Genomic DNA, 21,065 nt, shown 5'->3' with positions numbered 1-21,065 from the left:
GCTGTCCTGACAGAGCACAGTGCAGGGTGTGTTTGATTTTTGTCTCAGAGCAGGATGATTGTTGTGAAGCAAGTGGTGCTGCTGCTGCTGCCGCTGCTGGCGGTGATCGGCACAGACGCGGCGCCGGGCCCCGGAGACTGTAGACGTCTGACCAAAATGCTGTCAACAAAAGACTTTCACAAGGTGAGTCTGTTTCTGGTCAGTTTGGTGCCTGAGACCAGACAATTTAAGAAACATTCAACTTTATACAACTTCATTTAACTTCTGGTCTGTGCTGTGTCAGCCTGTCTGTCAATGAGTATGTTTATATGCTCACTAGTATGAGTCTTATCCTGGTTATAATCACATTTTATACAATATGGAACATAAGAACCTGGTTATTCATATACCTGAATGATTCGATTCTTTCTTTGTCATTTCTGTACTGAGCTTTATTTTTGTTGCCGGAAAGTACTCAAATTTGTTACGTGTGTTACGTGTAATGTTATAATGTTGACCATGTTCACCATCTTAGTTAAGCGTGTTAGCATGCTAACATTTGCTAATTAGCAGTAAACACAGAATACATCTGAGGCTGATATAATATAAACCAAAGTGTCGGACACGTTAACATGTCGACCTGATGGTGGCGCTAGATGAAAAGTCAGAGGATCAGCAGAGTTATTACAGTTCATCCTGAGGGGAACATGAACGACCTGTTCTCATTTCCAGGTCATCAGATACCGACATTTTGTCATGCACCTCAGCTTTGTATACAGACGCACATGGTACCCTTTAGCGTAACTTTCGGTTGCACACAGGACTCCTGGGTGAAAGTCCAGTGTTTGTTTGGACTTCTTCTGTATTAAAGATCAACTTAACCCACCCACTTAATCTTGTCTTTGTTGACCTCCAGGGGTTTAACTTCTCACCTAGCTATGGTGATGTTCTCAGTGTCCTCCGTGATAGCTTTAGCTTTTTCTGACCTTTCCCCGTCCTCCTGCAGATTGTAGGGGACTGGGTTCTGGTGTGGTCCGTCTCTGATTACCAGCAAGGCTCTGACCGGCTGGGAAACCTCTCCAGCTCCTACATGGAGCTCCAACTCCTCCCTGACAACAAAACCATCGTGTTCAACGAGAGGAACATGTTCCTGTGAGTGCTTTCATTATAAATTATTTAAATAGAGGTTTAGGTAGGTTTAGGTAGGTTTAAGTTAGTTTAAGTTAGTCGGCTGCTGGCGGTGGATTCATATTTAGCATACAGATGTGAAAGTGGTTTGGATCTGAACATCTGACTGTTGGCAAGAAAGCAAATAAGCTTGAAACAGATTGTAATATAATATTTCCTCTGGAACCAAACTGAAAACATAAACCTCTCTTTTGCTGTTAGTGTCTGTGTTTGTTTTGAGTGAATTATGTGTGTCTAAACTCAAACTGCCTTCTAAACGTATACATCAAATATAGAAATTAAAAAAAATATTTAACAGTATTTTTTAACTAATTCTTGCTCAGGATAAAAAGGTAATGGAACAGTTACTTCATTAACAAACACTACATCACCAAATGTACTGACTAACGTTTAATGTTAGCATTAAGTTGAATCACACTCCTAATGTTAAAATGCTAATGTTAGTTACAAATATCTTTATAAAAGACTGCAGATAAAGTTATACCTGCCCAGTAATACCTGACCAATTCACTCTTTGTGTGTCCATCTTGGATTTTTATTACATTCTAAAAGGAGTTAAAATAACCGTAAAAGTAGTCTGTTTGCTTTTATACTTTTGTGGCAGAAAAGGTAGTGACACATCTCATGAGAGGGGACCCTACTCTCTTCCCATTGGCTCACAGACCTGAACCCTCTTGGAAGAAGTGGCCTTGGATAACAGTGATGACATGTGATCTTCAGAGGTGTTAGGATCAATATTCATCTAGGTTTAGACTTTTTCTAGGTTTCTTGTTGGGTTAGTGGCACACAGGAGTTCTTATATACAAACCAATATCAGAGTCACAGTCAGAAACAGTAAAACGATGTGTAGATGTATCAGTGTTGTAGAATCAGCAGGTAGTTGTTTCTTTATGTTGTGTTGTCTAACTGGTTTCTCATTTTCAGTAATAGGCAGTGTTTTATGTATGGTTTCAACGTATCGATGCCCTTTGGCCCCTCCGAATACCACACACTGCACATCATCTCTGCCTGTGAGTCACAGTAACACACACACACGTTTGTCTTTCTATATTTGTTAGGGCCGTCACTGACATAATCCTTTGCCCCTAACCTTGACCCAAACCTGAGTGTGCTTTACTATGCATGAAAGTTTGTGCTGTGTGCTGGAGGCCTTCTTCAGGATCCCGAAGATAAACTGGAATGTTTTGGCCAACAAAGTAATAGCTATAGGCTAGGGTGGTACTCCCACAGGCTGGGGCGATGTTGGACTAATGTTGTAACATTGAGGGACAGTCAAGAGAAACTGCATGAACATTAAGCCTCTTTTGAAGCCAGCTAAATAACCAGAGTAGTAGGTTGGATGCCAGTAACAGTTTTTTCTTGTTGCTTTATGTGGAACTTTATACTGCAGCACTACGATAGTTTCTTTAAGTTTGATAATTAGGCATGCTATGGCAAGTTTTATGACAGGTAATAATTTCTTGGTTAATGTCAAGTTGTCATAACAAAGACATCTCAAACAATGTCAACTTTGCATTAAAAGTGACATAATTAACCAAATGACACTTAATGACAACAGTCATAAACCTTCATAAAGACTCCTTCATGTTCATGATAAATAAGGTGTTACCACTACTTTCACATTCTTGAACAGAAAAACTTTATTCAAACATCAAAATAAATATAATAAATAAATAAAACTTTATTTATAGAGCACTTATCAAAACAAAGTACAAAGTGCTTCACAACAAGAAAAGTAAAATAACACAGTGAATGACGAAATATAAAGAAATAAAACACATGAAATACAGAAAAGCAATAAAATAGACAGTAAAATAAACAGCCAGTTCAGGTAAAATCAGGATCTGCTTTCAGATAAAAATGTGTTTTGAGACGAGACTTAAAAGAAGACACTGACTCAGACAACCTACACAAAATGTTCTACACAATTAGGACATAATTGCTATTAACTTTAGTGTTCATACCTTTTAAACATTTATTATTCATAATAATAACAATAATATTTATAATAAAAACACAGGAAAAGAAGAAGGAAAATAAAAGTCTGACACTTTAAACAACGGTCAAAACTTTCAAATACATCTAAAAAAGAGGAGAGAATATATATACATATATACTGTATATGTATAGGATAGTGTATTGATGTTATTGTATTATTGTTGTTGATGTTGTTGCTAATAGTGGTGACGTGTGTTGTTTGTGTGTATTAGTGGCGGAGAATTTTATCTATGAGAACTGCTCCGACTGTCTGGCGGTGCTCTACAGAGGCAAAATGGCCAACACAAGCAAAGTGGGCCGATTCCTGCTCATCTACAGTAAACATCACACACACACATATTCACATTACTGTCTTTACAATAGATTTAACATTTTGGAATATAAACGTATGTGTGAGGATTTTCTCGTTCTGGCAGTTTATTCCCAATTATTTTAACAAATTAAATTAAACTCAGTGACGTGTGTGTGTGTGTGTGTGTGTGTGTGTGTGTGTGTGTCTCAGGGAGGGAGGGGCACCATCAGGATGTTGAGCTGTTGAAAGCGGCACACAGCGATCATAAGAAACTGGCAGAGTGTCTGGGATTTCCTCACGACAAACCGTTCAGCTACGACGGAGCTACAGGTCAGTTTCTGTGAGCGGGCTCTCGCTGTCGACCACATTGGTTCTGGGTTTAAATGTGGGTTCATTCTGTGTGGGGTTTTTCATTCATTCATACAGGCCTGGTGGCCTTCAATGGCTCTTTACCTTGTTGAAGAAACAATGGACCAATCAGAGTTTAGTAGTCAGGATTAAGAATGAGGACGCCATCTAGCTACATTCACTTCTTATTGTCATAACAAGAAAGCTATCAAAACATTACATTTATGTTGTAAGCATAAGGTGGTTGTATACACTTTGTAAATGTCTGTGTGTCTTCACCCTGGCTGTGTTCATTTGCGTTCACTTTGTAACACAGGTTGTATTCGTAACCGCCTACTATACTAGCAGTACGTACTGATTTGGCCAGAATGTAGCATGTAGCATGTAGCATGCAGTATGCAAACAAAAGCCAAATCTGCTGTTCGCCAAAAATACCCGGATGTCGTACTGATTTGGAAAAAATCTCCAGTATGCATCGGACCAGTCTACCTCGCGTACTGTGTCCCACAATGCAAAGCGCTGGAATGGTCACAACAACTGGTCATTGTAGAAATGGCGGACAGCAAACCCCCCCGGCAGTGGTGGACAGGGTGTCGTACTGAACGATCTTAGTTTGAACCCAAAAATGCAGAGCACACGAGAAGTAGTGGAAAGTAAGTCACTCTTTATTAGGATGTAATGGTGTAGAGGGAAGGGGGAAGTTCTTCGGAGCGGAGCCTTCCGCGTCGTCCTTGAAGACTCAGGGAAGGTAGCGGTAATTCAGTAGTGGAGACTGAAGTAGGGTTTACCCGTCTGGACCGGGATAGGGGCGGCATGGATCTGGACAATCAGACTGGTCCGTGATACGAGGGACAGGTGGTGCAGTGCGGACCGGGGTTGACCACGAAGTGGAGTTTGGTGGTGGAGTGTGGAGACTGACCATCAGCGTGATCACGAGCACAGAGCAGGTCGGATCCCAAAGGTCTGGCACCATGGAGAGGTTGGTGGGGATAAGCAAGGTTGAGTAACTGGAGAAGCAGGCAGGCAGACTGACAGGAATCCAGACAGAGGCAGAGGAAACTGCGATCACCGGCACAGGATAATCCTGTGGCAGAGCAAAAACAGGATTACAACGAGGTAACAAAACACACTTAGCAATGGTACTTAGCTAGAAAGTTTCGTGGGCCTTGATGTAGTGGTTGTACAAGTGTATGTGGACGATCTGGCGTTGGTGTTGTGGGAGAGCCTGATATTTAAACTGTGGAGACTGATGGGTGATTGAAGACAGGTGTGCCAGTGATCAGCAGCAGGCGGGAAACCACGGAGCCAGACCAGGTAACATACACACACAAACACACACATCCAAAGACAAGTCAGGGACATACAAGACACACCAGGAAAGGGGAAAACAACAGAGAACACAGGGCTGGAGAGAATATGGTGGCTGACTACCGCAGTACCCCCCCCCCCCTTAACGGGAGCCTCCTGGTGACCCACCAGGAGAGGAAGGTTTCGCCAGGAGAGGAAGGAGGGCACAGAGTGCTGGAAGTGACTGGCTTGAGTTGGGAAACATGAAAGGTGGGATGGACTCTCATGGAGCGGGGTAAAGTCTGACAGCAGATGGGTTAATGATGCGATCAATGACAAATGGACCGATGTAGCAGGGAGACAGTTTTCTATACTCGGTCCTTAATGGGATATTTTTAGAAGATAACCAAACACTCTGACCTTGTTCTTCATGGTGATCTGGTTGAGACCTCTATAGTCGATGCATGGTCGTAGTGTCTTGTCTTTCTTAGCCACAAAGAAAAACCCTGCCCCTACCGGTGAGGAGGAAGCCCGAATGAGGCCTGCCTGCACAGAGTTTCTGATGTATGTTTCCAAGGCCTCCTGTTTGGGTTGAGACAGATTGTAGAGGCGACTCAATGGGAGGGAGGCTCTGGGAAGGAGATCAATGGCGTAATCATAGGGGCGATGTGGTGGGAGAGACTTTGCCAGGTCTTTACTGAAAACCTCTCGTAGGTTGTGGTATTCCCTTGGGATCGAGGTTAGGTCCGAGGGAGCTGGTGAAGGAGTGGGGGTCTTGACCTCAGAGGTAGACCGGGCAGACTGGAGGCAGGAGGAGAGGCAGTAAGGGCTCTGGGATCTGGCTCAAGATCCTTCCCGTCTTCCAGTCAATGTGTTATGTTGCCGTAGCCAGGGATAACCCAGTGCTAGAGGTGTCCGAGGAGCCAAGATGAGCTGGAAGTGGAGATCCTCGACGAGTGATACCGGGATGGTGCAATGGGTTATCTGGGCTAGGGGTCAGCCATCCAGCGTCTCCACCTTTCATGGCCACTGCAAAGTCTCTGTGGGAATGCCTGCCTGTCAGGCTAGCTCTACGTCCAGAAAGTTGTCCTCAGCCCCTGAGTCGACCAGGGCGAGCAGCGGAAGTGCATGGGAAATGAAGAGTAGCCGGGAATTGTAGCTGAGGTGGCTATAGCTGACGGGGGTTGTTGTGGCTCACCAGAACCCCCACTGCAACTGGTGAGCCTAATCTTTTGGCCTCACGGGACTGGTAGCCAGGAAGTGGCCTCGGTGGCCGCAATAGAAACATTCCCCCGCCGTGCGTCTGCGCAGACGTTCCCCCAGCATGAGGTGGGCTCAGCCGAGTTGCATGGGCTCAGAGTCTGGGCTGACTGGTGGCTGCGGGCGAGTTCCAGCGACCAAGGTCGGGTTCCCTCATCCCTCGTGAAGGGAGGAATATATATGCTCGGTCCTAATGACAAAAAAATCTAACGTAACATTAGACTTAAGTTCTGTGTATCGTGTTGTTTTCTGATTGACATCTCACTAAGGTTAACGTTGCTGTCTTTGTGATTTCAAACGTTAGCTTAGGAAGCTTAACTTAAACGTTATGGCTTTGTATGTAGTACATACTGCTTACTGCGTTCGTCTGCAGTATTTAGTACGCGGTTCCAAATACAGCCACAGACTGTACGTTAGACATTTGTAGTATGATGACATCACTATAACATCATCAGGCAACAGACGACATCATACATCTGTTTTCACCAACAAGTCCTCCAACCCATACGACCACATAGGTCGTTTGTTCCTACCCTGTAATACGACCCACAGGAGCGTTTCCTAAATTAGACGGTTAGGGGCGTGTAAGTAGCCTACGTTACGTAAATCACGTGGTTAACGTTGTGAAATGGTCGCAGTTTGGTTAGGTTTAGGCAACAAAAGTACTTGGTTAGGTTTAGGAAAACATCATGGTTTGGGTTCAAATAAGTACGTTACATAAGTCACGTGAAGTAAGTCACGTAACTAATGTAAGTTAAGTTACGTAAGTAACTCACGTATGTAACGTTATGTAACTTAAAACTTTAAATAAGTCAACATTGACTTTTGGTTTCACACGGGACACGAACCTCGGTCTCGTGGGTCCTTTGTTTGTTTGTGCCATCAATCCACCTGACCCCCTCCATATGCGGACTTTCTCGCTCCTTTTACTACGTCAACTGGCTTCCTGGTTTGCTCCCATCATAATTATCACAACCACTAGAGGTACTACAATAAACGTAAACATGGGTTGGAATAAGCTGCTTGTACAGACGACCGGACGTTTTTCTGGTGAGGACAGTCTCGTTTTCACAGACTGAAGAGGACTAACCAGGACCAGTAAATTGAACTTGATGTGCACAGTTGGTGGAGGGGAGTTTTAGTGTTTCACCTAAACAAAAAAAAATATAAGAAATAGCAAATAATTAAATTAAATTAAACAATTGATAATTATTTTATTATTAAATAATCTTGTCTCCTCACAGGTTCTTGTCATTTGAAATCTTCTCCAGCAGCGCAGCCTGAACATTCCTGAAGATGTTGGAACAAACAAACATCAAAGTGTCAGCATATATCAGATATGTCATTCACAAATAAAATTAATGCAAAACCAATACTAAAACCTGGATGTGTGTTTCTTTTTCAAATGTTCTTTGGTTCTACTTGCTGGTATTAACTCACAGTATGAAGTCTTAGTGCTTTAACCTGTTAGTAATTTTTAACGGTACTTTGCATAGTTAGTTGGAGTACAGTGATGATATTGTGAGGTCTGAACAGGAAGAAGTATTCAGATCTTTTACTTCAGTAGAAATATCACTGTGTCACAAGTAAATGGCAGATGGCCGCCCACCATTGAGTCTGGTTCTGCTCGAGGTTTCTGCCTCTTAAAAGGAAGTTTTTCCTTGCCACTGTCGCCAAGTGCTTGCTCATGGTGGGAATTGTTGGGTCTCTGTAAATAATATTATAAAGAGTACGGTCTCGACCTGCTCTATAGGAAAAGTGCAATGAGATAACTTCTGTTATGAATTGGCGCTATATAAATCAAATTGAATTGAAATTAATTGAATTCATGACAAGTCCAAATGGTTCCACTTTACTTAAGGTCAAGGGAATTATTCATAACATTTTAATGACATCTGTATGACAACCCCAAATGGTTCCACTTTACTTGAGGTCATGGGAATTATTAATGACCCTATTATAATGGTCTCATGACAGCCAATGTCAACCAAATGACATTTAATGACAACAGTCATAAACCTTCATACAGACTCCTTCATGTTCATGACAGGTGTCATGTCATGGTCATGACGGTGTCATGTCAGTCTAATGCACTGTAATGGCAAGAACAAACGGACTCTCTGATATAATAACATAGAGATGTTATTATAATTGTTTGGCGTCAATACTTCATTTGTGTATGATTGTTTGGTGTGCAAGATGAGAACAGTACACTGATAAGGATGTGAATGCCAAACGGATGATCTGGGAAGGCAATAAAACAGGCTGCTCTTAAAGACATTGAAGGGTTAATTTATTTATTTTTTTTGGTTTGTTTTCAAGTAAGTCTGTAAACTATCTAACTGTCTTTCCCCTAGCAGCCAGCTTCAAGGTCCTTTTTTTTCTTTCCTCTTAACTGTGGCAGAAGCGCTCCTAAGAATCCAGCCAAAATATTAAAAAGCACAAAGAGGCCATTTAAAACACCAAATGAAGTTATTATAGTTGGGGAATCCGGGTTAAAGAATAAATATGGGTTCTAACAATAGCAAAACTTCTGAGAATGAAAGATCAAAACTGCTATCACCTATGTTGAAATCCCCTAATGTAAACTACATGATTACCAATTATGGTAAGCACAGCATTGACCAGCTGGACATCTGGGTAAAAGAATTTGGTTTTCCATCAACTGGCAGCTTCTCTCTCAGACAGACAGAGATATTAAAAGGCAAATTAGAAGAGAAAGAACAAGTCACTCAAAAGAAAAGAAATAAGCAATTTAAAGCAGACTGGAAGGCTTATGCTTGTTGGCAGCATGAAGCCCATATCAGGGATAAAAAAATAAATAAGGCAGGGACAGATCAGCCAAACACCTCTGTGTCTCAGTATGTCCCACAGTGCGCCAAGCTGGATCTGGACCTGGACTCGGCCCCCATCAAAGGAAGTCAGCCTCAACAACGAGCAGCAGCAGCTACAGCAGCAGCTACAACAGCAGCACCAGCAGAGGCACAGCCACCAACTGTGGCCTCAATATACCCGGACGAGGCAACAGGAGGACCAGGATCATTTATTCCCGCACCTCCAACACCCAAAGAGGCCTACAAATCACATTGGGGTGACCCAAACACCCCCAATCGCCCTTTCAGCCCTCATCGCACTCGAAGCAACAAAGAATTCCGGCCCAGATCAAACTCCTGCACCTCCTTAAAAGCGATTGCACCGATGATGGAGGTGGCAGCAGGAGATGGTACCTCACAACTGATTTTCATACCATGGACATATGCTGACCTGGGAGTATGGTAACTTGGAGACCATAGAGAGACACGCTATCCATGCAGAAAAATTCCTCAAAGATGAGCAAAGGAAGAAAGGTGCGCAGCTGACGGACAGATTACAGATGGCGCAGCTGAGGCGTATGAGAATCAGAACAGAGGCTGGGACCAAGGCCGACGAGGACGTGGAGAAAGGGGAAGACGACGAGGAAGGTTTCAAATGTGGCAAAATGGGACATTGGGCAAAAGATTGCCCCCAAGAATCACGAGCAGGCTGACTGACTAGATGGGGTGTCGACGCCAGGTCGGGAAGGAGCTGGCTTGAACACTGAACTGGAGACGACAGAGCATTCTTCACATCAGTTACGTAAGAGCACCCACACTGACACAAAAGAGCATGTGAACACACAACACACAGACAACTGCGTGCATGAGACACCGACACACACACAGACATTGATAAGTGAGGCTATCTCTTACCTTGAGCCACTGATGACAAAGCCTCAGCAGAGATATACACCGAATATGATGCATACAAATGCATGCCTGAACACACAATCAATGTTGCTGGAAAAGATATTGTTTTTCTTGTGGATTCTGGTGCGACTGATTCTGTCATCAGAGAGTCAGAATTTGCAGTCCTTCCAAAGATGAGAGGCAGATTTGTGAGGACAGTAGGAGTTTCAGGAACACCCCTGGTGGAAAGGTATACCACACCATTGCCATGCAGTGAAGAAATTGAGAAACACTTTAAACATTCATTCTTGTTATCTAAACAATGCCCGATCAATATTATTGGAAGAGATATGATGATAAGATTAGGAATTATTCTGATTTCCACTCCCGAAGGCATCATTGTAGCCAGAATTTCTGACACTGCATCACAATATGTGAAACACAGTAGCATGGAGCTGATGTACTCTTATCAATGGAAAGTGCCTCACACAGCTGCTGGCTCTGTAAATAACACTCTGATTACCGAGGTCACAGCTCTCTTTCCAGACAACTATACACGAATAGACATCAAGTCGCCACAAGAGTTACACTGCACATCACATGTACATCTTGGGGTTGATAAACATTTTGAGGACACATGGTTCAGGCAAGACAAAGAGAGAAACACACTAAAGCTGACCTGGTTGTACCGGAATGATAAAAGATGCACTGTCTCAGTAGCTTTCAATGACCCACTGTGTAAAGCTTTGTTTCAGGTCCCTAACACATATCCTCATGTCCCCCTGGTCAAAGCAAAGCAGGATACATGGGAATGCTTGGGCCCTTGGACCAGACGTTGTGAGGAAGCTGCTGGTTGGGGAAAGACATCAGACTCACGGGTTGGATTTTCACAACCAACTTCAGGTATTCCGGAAAAGATTTTCAGCTATAGCAACAAATTGTCTGAAGGCTGTGGCGGCTGCAGAGAAAGCTGTTATAGCCTCACATGACATTGTGGGTTATGCTGATCTGACACTGTTGGTTCCACATGCTGTCTCAATGATATTGCTTGAACAGAAAACATCACATCTCTCAACAGCCAAGTGGTTAAGATATAACACCATATTGCTTGAAATGCCTAATATCACTGTTAAGAGATGTACAGTGCTTAACCCAGCAACTCTCCTCCCACTAGCGGCAGACGGTGAACCTCACGATTGTGTGGTAGTGATAACAGAGACTTGCTCCCCCAGACCAGATCTTGATCCTATCTCACAGGGGAATGCCAGAGCGGATAAGGCAGCAAAAGCTGCTGCCAAACAAACACCGACCACTCAGTGTGTTGCAGTAACTAATGAACCTCTGACACCTACAGCTGATCTGCAGGAACTGCAGACAAGAGCAACGGCAGAGGAAAAAGCAGTGTGGCGAAAGGCAGGCTGCACTGTCATGGACAAAGTGTGGTATGGACCAAGGGGCAAACCATGCTTACCAAAGTATCTGTTCCATTATTATGCTGTGTTGACCCATGGTTGAGACCATGGGTCAAAGGGGAGCATGATGCTGAAGGTGAACAGGTACTGGTTCACAAAGGGGTTTAATAACTTCTCTCAAAAAGAGAGCATTGTTTGTGCAACCAATAATGTGTATTCAAATCCCACAGGCGGCCCATGTGCCTCCTGAGAGACCCTTTGAACATCTGCAGATGGATTTCATTGAGCTGACACCCAGTGAGGGAAAGAAATATTGTTTGGTCATTGTTGACATGCTCTCTAAATGGGTAGAGGCCATTCCAACGGCCAAACAGGATTCAGCAGCAGTAGCAAAGAGTCTAATACGAGATATCGTCCCACGCTGGGGTATTCCAGATAAGATTTCCAGTGATAACGGTACACCTTTCATGAGCGCAGCATTGAAGAGTGTAGGAGAGTATCTTGGTATTGATTTAAAACATCATTGTGCTTATCACCCAGCCAGCGCAGGAGCCGTGGAGAGGGAGAACAGTTCTCTGAAAAACAAGCTTGCTAAGTGTTGTGATGAGACAGGGTTGCCCTGGACAAAAGCACTGCCCATTGTTCTGATGTACATGAGGTCCATGATAAGAAGCAGGGGGGGTCTCAGCCCTTTTGAAATCCTATTTGGCAGGCCATTGAACACTGGTATTGGGCCAGTGAAAAGACAACTTCCTGACACCAGCCAATGTGAGGATGAGATGCTACGCTATTGCACAAACTTGTCGTCTGTGCTTTCTGATATTCACAAACTGGTGAAGGAAGCCATTCCAAAGGCTGCAGAGAGGAAACTGCATGACTTGGAGCCTGGTGATTGGATCGTGGTGAAGGATTTCAGACGGAAGAACTGGCGGGCTCGCAGGTGGAATGGTCCCTACCAGATCTTGCTCACCACTGAAACAGCTGTAAAGGTGGCAGAGAGAGCTACATGGATCCACGCCACCCACTGCAAAGTGGGACTGAGAGGCCACGGGGACGGGGTGCTGCTCGCTGTCATCATTGTCCTGTCATCAGTCTCACTAATGGAAACATTCAAATCACAACTAACCCCAGATGAAGGAGGGGTTAAAAGGGAGGTGCCATCCATCTTCCCCAACATCCCAGCTCAGCTGGAAGACAACGCATGGTATGCAACTATGCTGACGACTGCCAGAAAAGTGACTAACCAGAGCTGCTACGCCTGTGTGCAGCTCCCCCATGGGGTGGGGGATTCCATCCCAGTGAAACCCACACCATTAAATGTCTCTGAGACCCTAGGAGTCATGGTGGCATTCACCCGGGGGGTTACTCTGCAGAACAGAACAGTGAGAGACATGGGAGCTGCACTCAAGCTATGTAACATCAGCATCACCAACTACGACGGCTCCACAGCCAGGTTTTGGAACATGAGCCAAATAACCCAGCAAGGAATTCATTGGCCCATCATGTCTACCAATCCAACATCCCAGGCCAGTACGGTTGGATTCACCAGATAGTGCTACACATCTAGAGATCACTTCCTGGGGACTTCAGCATGCAAACAGATTGTCACTACAACATGCGGCACCAGGTGGAACAAGAGAGGCCGAAGCGAATGCAGGGGACCTCAGCCATACATCGCTCAGCTGAATCTGACTGACACCACCAGCTTACACCGCCCAGGAAGCGACAATCCCATCGTCCTGATGCCTACGCAGGATGGATTTGGATCCCTAAGAGAGCACGTGAGAGAGCACGTGTGGGTATGTGGACAACATGTTTATCAATCCCTCAGACCGGGGTGGTGTGGCACCTGCTACCTTGCTAAGCTGATAACATCTGTGAACCTTCTACCCACCATCACTCATTTTCACACCCACTATGCTCACTATTACTTACCACACAGAGCACGGCGATCCCCTACGAGAGTGTCACCGGGGGAGAAAGGAATCAGTGGCATCCTCCCCTGGTGGGGGACTGTGAATAATGCACACAAGATAGACCACCTGGCCATAGATCTTGAGAACTTGACGGCACTGGTAGAGGTAGGGTTTTCCACTCTCACTCCTACCATGCAGGGGATCAAAAACGTGGCCCTGCAGAACAGAATGGCTTTGGACTTGATGCTGGCTAGTCAAGGAGGAGTTTGTCATATTATTGGGACTGATTGCTGCACCTATGTTCCAGACATCATAGACAATATGACTCATGTTGTTTCCCATCTGAACGACCCGCTGCATGAGGAGAAAAGCCTAGACTCCCAGAGTGTGGGAGGATGGGATATGTGGTCATGGCTGACTGTGGGAGGATGGAAGAGTGTGTTGGTGAAAATGTTGGCACCCGTGCTCCTAGTTATTGTGCTCTTCCTCCTTTTGACCTGCTGTGTATTCCCTGCTTCAGATCAATGATTGCTACAGCAATTAAATCATCTATGGGTCAGTATATGAATATGCCAAAAGAAACTTCCAGCTCTGTTGAATGGATTCCACCCTTTGACAATGAGATGATTTGAGGAGAATAAAATTGTATGTAACCACACTGGATTTTGAAGTATGATGCGAATTTAGAATAAAATGCTCATGCATGCTCATATGTTACTGCTAGAGCTATTTACCTAATGGTTACAGTTATAATAATAATAATAGTTCTGTTGTTTTGCTGATTCACGCATGCTTATTGGTTATAACGTTTTTTGGTGTAGTCTCTCATTAAATTTTTTAGTTCATTTCTATTTGCGTCCATTTACAATAATAATGACTGCTAATGACAGGCTACTGAATTGAAGGTTGCTTGATAAGCTAATGATAAGTATATGTGGGGTTTTCTTCCTCTGACACTTGAGGTTTTCCCCACTTGTCTGGTTGTTTGATTTTTTTCCTTTCCTGCTTAACGTTTGCTCTTAATTATTTTGATTAGCATTTATTTTAAGATGATTTTATGCTAAAAAGGGAGGAATTGTAATGGCAAGAACAAACAGACTCTCTGATATATTAACATACAGATGTTATTATAATTGTTTGGCGTCAATACTTCATTTGTGTATGATTGTTTGGTGTGCGAGATGAGAATAGTACACTGATAATGATGACATAGAAATACAAAACATCCTAGCGACTGTTATGTCCAGACTTCAGGGACGCTCGTCTCCCCGGGTTGAGGAGCCTGACCCTGAAGACTGGATAAATAACTGATGCTCTTTTTCCTCTGTACTCATTCAGAGCAGATTATACTGATGTATGTTTTTGCTGCTGTGAGTCCGTCTGCAGACGCTTGAAGTAAACCTACAGAAAGACAAGTGATTGCCTTGAGTGTTTCTTTATTCCGAAGAAATTGCCACTACAGCACCCACCTTCAAATAAATAATAAATACAATTAAATTGAATTGAAATGGCCTTATAACATTTTAATGACATCTGTATGACAAGCCCAAATGGTTCCACTTTACTTGAGGTCAAGGGAATTATTCACAGCCAATGTCAACCAAATGACACTTAATGACAACATCATAGAAAAGGTTTTCAGTCGTAGTCATCTGGACACTGTTTAATGACAACATTCTTGAACAGAAAAACTTTATTCAAACATCAAAATGTTCTACACAATTAGGACATTATTGCTATTACTTTGTGTTCATACCTTTAAAACTTTCTGAAATATTCAACGTTTTCCAGGGATTTTTTCCCCCATTCAAATTAATGGACAGATTATTAGAGTGGGTGACATCACACGCAGAGTTAAACTGTTAAACTCTCTTCAACTTCCTCTTACTCCCACAATTTTCACTCTTCATATACAATTGTTCCTTTAAAACGTAGAAAAATTCATTTTCCTCTTTCAAAATGTATGTATGCATGTAACTATCTAAGCAAACGGACATACACATTTTGCCTCAAAGTGACAGGAGTTCCCTCCTACTGCCCCATTGACTCCAATGTTAACAGAGAACAGAGGTCAATAACACACTGAGCACACACACTTTGGACTGATTCGAGGCCGGCTGGGGGCCCAGGGCCTTTATAAACCGACCTGCTTCCCTCCTCTCGTTCTGCTGTCCTGACAGAGCACAGAGCAGGGTGTGTTTGATTTTGTCTCAGAGCAGGATGATTGTTGTGAAGCGAGCAGTGCTGCTGCTGCTGCTGCCGCCGCTGCTGGCGGTGATCGGCACAGACGCGGCGCCGTGCACCGGAGACTGTGCCCGTCTGACCAAAATGCTGCCAACAAAAGACGTGCACAAGGTGAGTCTGTTTCTGGTCAGTTTGGTGCCTGAGACCAGACAATTAAAGATTTTAGTTTCATTCAACTTTATACAACTTCATTTAACTTCTGGTCTGTGCTGTGCCAGCCTGTCTGTCAATGAGTATGTTTATATGCTCACTAGTATGAGTCTTATCCTGGTTATAATCACATTTTATACAATATGGAACATAAGAACCTGGTTATTCATATACTGTACCTGTATGACTCTATTCTATCTTTGTCATTTCTGTACTGAGCTTTATTTTTGTTGCCCGAAAGTACTCAAATTTGTTACATGTGTTACGTGTAATGTTATAATGTTGACCATGTTCACCACCTTAGTTAAGCGTGTTAGCATGCTACCATTTGCTAATTAGCAGTAAACACAGAATACATCTGAGGCTGATGGGAACGTCATCAGCTCTGCAGGTATAAACCAAAGTGTCGGACACATTAACATGTCGACCTGATGATGGCGCTAGATGAAAAGTCAGAGGATCAGCAGAGTTATAACAGTTCATCCTGAGGGGAGCATGAACGACCTGTTCTCATTCCCAGGTCATCAGATACCGACATTTTGTCATGCACGTCAGCTTTGTATACAGACACACATGGTACCCTTTAGCATCTGTAGGAGACGCCTTCAGTAACTACTTGGTTAGGTAGTAGGAAGTCACGTGACGTAAGTGACGCAAGTCACATGACATGACTTGTAACGAAACGTAACTTGAAACTTTAAATAACTCAGAGTTAACTTTCGGTTGCACACAGGACTCCTGGGTGAAAGTCCAGTGTTTGTTTGGACTTCTTCTGTATTAAAGATCAACTTAACCCACCCACTTAATCTTGTCTTTGTTGACCTCCAGGGGTTTAACTTCTCACCTAGCTGTGGTGATGTTCTCAGTGTCCTCCGTGATAGCTTTAGCTTTTTCTGACCTTTCCCCGTCCTCCTGCAGATTTTAGGGGAGTGGGTTCTGGTCTGGTCCGTCTCTGATACCCAGCAAGGCTCTGACCGGCTGGGAAACCTCTCCAGCTCCTACATCAAGCTCCAACTCCTCCCTGACAACAAAACCATCGTGTACAACGAGAGGAGCATGTTACTGTGAGTGCTTTCATTCCAAACTATTTAAATAGTGGTTTAGGTAGGTTTAAATTAGCTTATGTTAGTTTAAGTCAGTCGGCTTCTGCTTGTGGCAGAAAAGGTAGTGACACATCTCATGAGAGGGGACCTACTCTCTTACCATTGGCTCACAGACCTGAACCCTCTTGGAAGAAGTGGCCTTGGATAACAGTGATGACATGTGATCTTCAGAGGTGTTAGGATCAATATTCATCTAGATTTAGACTTTTTCTAGGTTTCTTGTTGGGTTAGTGGCACACAGGAGTTCTTATATACAAACCAATATCAGAGTCACAGTCAGAAACAGTAAAACGATGTGTAGATGTATCAGTGTTGTAGAATCAGCAGGTAGTTGTTTCTTTATGTTGTGTTGTCTAACTGGTTTGTCATTTTCAGTGATATGCTGTGTTCTAAGCTTGATTTCAACATATCGTTGAACTTTGACCCCTCCGAATACCACACACTGCACATCATGTCTGCCTGTGAGTCACAGTAACACACACACACACATTTGTCTTTCTATATTTGTTAGGGCCGTCACTGACATAATCCTTTGCCCCTAACCTTGACCCAAACCTGAGTGTGCTTTACTATGCATGAACGTTTGTGCTGTGTGCTGGAGGCCTTCTTCAGGATCCCGAAGATAAACTGGAATGTTTTGGCCAACAAAGTAATAGCTATAGGCTAGGGTGGTACTCCCACAGGCTGGGGCGATGTTGGACTAATGTTGTAACATTGAGGGACAGTCAAGAGAAACTGCATGAACATTAAGCCTCTTTTGAAGCCAGCTAAATAACCAGAGTAGTAGGTTGGATGCCAGTAACAGTTTTTTCTTGTTGCTTTATGTGGAACTTTATACTGCAGCACTACGATAGTTTCTTTAAGTTTGATAATTAGGCATGCTCTGGCAAGTTTTATGACAGGTAATAATTTCTTGGTTAATGTCAAGTTGTCATAACAAAGACGTCTCAAACAATGTCAACTTTGCATTAAAAGTGACATAATTAACCAAATGATACTTAATGACAACAGTCATAAACCTTCATAAAGACTCCTTCATGTTCATGACCAGTTTAATGCACCCACCTTCAAATAAATAATAAATACAATTGAATTGAAATGAAATGGCCTTATAACATTTTAAAGACATCTGTATGACAAGCCCAACTGGTTCCACTTTACTTGAGGTCAAGGGAATTATTCACAGCCAATGTCAACCAAATGACACTTAATGACAACATCGTAGAAAAGGTTTTCAGTCGTAGTCATCTGGACACTGTTTAATGACAACATTCTTGAACAGAAAAACTTTATTCAAACATCAAAATGTTCTACACAATTAGGACATTATTGCTATTAACTTTAACCTTTTAAACATTTATTATTAATAATCATAACAATAATATAATATAATAAAAACACAGCAAAAGAAGGAAAATAAAAGTCTGACACTTTAAACAATGGTCAAAACTTTCAAATACATCTAAAAAAGAGGAGAGAATATATATACATATATACTGTATATGTATAGGATAGTGTATTGATGTTATTGTATTATTGTTGTTGATGTTGTTGCTAATAGTGGTGACGTGTGTTGTTTGTGTGTATTAGTGGCGGAGAATTTTTTCTATGAGAGCTGCTCCGACTGTCTGGCGGTGCTCTACAGAGGCAAAATGGCCAACACAAGGAAAGTGGGCCGATTCCTGTTCATCTACAGTAAACATCACACACACACATATTCACATTACTGTCTTTACAACAGATTCAACATTTTGGAATATAAACGTATGTGTGAGGATTATTATTCCCAATTATTTTAACAAATTAAATTAAACTCAGTGACGTGTGTGTGTGTGTGTGTGTGTGTGTGTGTGTGTGTGTGTGTGTCTCAGGGAGGGAGGGGCACCATCGGGATGTTGAGCTGTTGAAAGCGGCACACAGCGATCATAAGAAACTGGCAGAGTGTCTGGGATTTCCTCACGACAAACCGTTCAGCTACGACGGAGTTGCAGGTCAGTTTCTGTGAGCGGGCTCTCGCTGTCGACCACATTGGTTCTGGGTTTGAATGTGGGTTCATTCTGTGTGGAGTTTTTCATTCATTCATACAGGCCTGGTGGCCTTCGATGGCTCTTTACCTTGTTGAAGAAACAATGGACCAATCACAGTTTAGTAGTCAGGATTAAGAATGAGGACGCCATCTAGCTACATTCATTTCTTATTGTCATAACAAGAAAGCTATCAAAACATTACATTTATGTTGTAAGCATAAGGTGGTTGTATACACTTTGTAAATGTCTGTGTGTTTTGTATTTTGGTTATGTTCAATAAAGAACATAACCAAAAAAAAAAGCAACATTCGTGAAAGATAGTGAGCAGCTGTTCAGGTTCGACTTACAGAAATAACAACTCTTAAATCAACATATTTCTTTTATCAACATGACAGAAAACAGCTAACATGAACACCAGGTCACACTGAAGAGAAATGAAGTGGACATTCAGTCTGATTATCAGAGGTGGAGATATTCTGACTTTTAGTCCAAAAACACTGGATCCTACATTTCCCATCATGCACCTGGATGGTGTCTTTCAAACTCCACACCTCCAGTTTGTATCACAGGCTGTATTCGTAACCGCCTGCTATGCTAGCAGTACGTACTGATTTGGCCAGAATGTAGCATGTAGCATGCAAATAAAAGCAAAATCTCCAGTTGACAAAAAATATAACGTAATGTTAGATTTAAGTTCTGTGTATCGTGTTGTTTTCTGATTGACAGCTCGCCGAGGTTAACGTTGCTGTCTTCGTGATGTCAAACGTTAGCTTAGCAGGCTCAACTTAAACGTTATGGCTTTGTTATGGGTAGTTCGTTACAGATTTCAGGCTGCAGCCTCGTTCACCTTACAGATTAAATCAGACATTTACGTATTATCGTATACATTCATATTCCTCCTATTGTTTACCAAAACCAGAAACCGGGTAAGCCTGGCCTAGCATACTGCAAAATACTACTATGAAAAGCGGTAAGTAGTACATACTGCATACTGCGTTCATCTGTAGCATGTAGTAGTCAAGGACTAACCAGGACCAGTAAACTGAACTTGATGTGCACAGTTGGTGGAGGGAAGTTTTAGTGTTTCACCTAAACAAAAAAAATGTGTAAGAAATAGCAAATTGAATAAATGAAAAATATAAATTCTTCTCCTCTTGTCTCCTCGCAGATTTTTGTCGTAAGAAATCTTCTCCAGCAGCGCAGCCTGAACAGTCCTGAGTGAAGATGTTGGAACAAACACACATCAAAGTGTCAGCATATATCAGATATGTCATTCACGAATAAAATAAAAGCAAAACAATTACTAAAACCTGGATATGTTGCTTTCTGATTGACAGCTCGCTAAGGTTAACGTTGCTGTCTTCGTGATTTCAAACGTTAGCTTAGCAGGCTTAACTTAAACGTTATGGCTTTGTATGTAGTACATACTGCTTACTGCGTTTGTCTGCAGTATTTAGTACGCGGTTCCAAATACAGCCACAGACTGTACGTTAGACATTTGTAATCTGATGACATCACTATAACATCATCAGGCAACAGACGACATCATACATCTGTTTTCACCAACAAGTCCTCCAACCCATACGACCACATAGGTCGTTTGTTCCTACCCTCTAATACGACCCACAGGAGCGTTTCCTAAATTAGAGGGGTAGGGGCGTGTAAGTAGCCTACGTTACGTAAATTACGTGGTTAACGTTGTGAAATGGTCGCAGTTTGGTTAGGTTTAGGCAACAAAAGTACTTGGTTAGGTTTAGGAAAACATCATGGTTTGGGTTCAAATAAGTACGTTACATAAGTCACGTGAAGTAAGTCACGTAACTAATGTAAGTTAAGTTACGTAAGTAACTCGCGTATGTAACGTTATGTAACTTAAAACTTAATAATAAGTCAACACTGACTTTTGGTTTCACACGGGACACGAACCTCGGTCTTGTGGGTCCTTTGTTTGTTTGTGCCATCAATCCACCTGACCCCCTCCATATGCGGACTTTCTCGCTCCTTGTACTACGTCAACTGGCTTCCTGGTTTGCTCCCATCATAATTATCACAACCACTAGAGGTACTACAATAAACGTAAACATGGGTTGGAATAAGCTGCTTGAACAGACGACCGGATGTTTTTGTGGTGAGGACAGTCTCGTTTTCACAGACTGA

General features: G+C 42.7%; 1 protein-coding gene across 1 annotated transcript in view; it reads left to right on the top strand.

Moving 5' to 3' along the window:
- The window catches only part of LOC122864712, a 30,414-nt gene continuing 9,349 nt past the window's right edge, over positions 1–21,065 (top strand). The window contains exons 1-15 of the mRNA XM_044172325.1: positions 1–183; positions 986–1,131; positions 2,092–2,177; positions 3,378–3,482; positions 3,668–3,787; positions 7,597–7,622; positions 9,624–9,813; positions 11,820–11,956; positions 12,323–13,003; positions 15,497–15,739; positions 16,697–16,842; positions 17,257–17,342; positions 18,472–18,576; positions 18,753–18,872; positions 20,077–20,123. Of these exons, the coding sequence (XP_044028260.1) occupies positions 55–183; positions 986–1,131; positions 2,092–2,177; positions 3,378–3,482; positions 3,668–3,787; positions 7,597–7,622; positions 9,624–9,813; positions 11,820–11,956; positions 12,323–13,003; positions 15,497–15,739; positions 16,697–16,842; positions 17,257–17,342; positions 18,472–18,576; positions 18,753–18,872; positions 20,077–20,123 (2,367 nt within the window). The 5' untranslated portion in view covers positions 1–54. The remainder of the gene's footprint in view (positions 184–985; positions 1,132–2,091; positions 2,178–3,377; positions 3,483–3,667; positions 3,788–7,596; positions 7,623–9,623; positions 9,814–11,819; positions 11,957–12,322; positions 13,004–15,496; positions 15,740–16,696; positions 16,843–17,256; positions 17,343–18,471; positions 18,577–18,752; positions 18,873–20,076; positions 20,124–21,065) is intronic.

This window comes from Siniperca chuatsi, linkage group LG17 (genome assembly GCF_020085105.1).
Source record: "Siniperca chuatsi isolate FFG_IHB_CAS linkage group LG17, ASM2008510v1, whole genome shotgun sequence".
NCBI lineage: Eukaryota > Metazoa > Chordata > Actinopteri > Centrarchiformes > Sinipercidae > Siniperca > Siniperca chuatsi.
The sequence above is the reverse complement of the archived record's forward strand: the minus strand, read 5'-3'. Positions and strand labels throughout refer to the sequence as shown.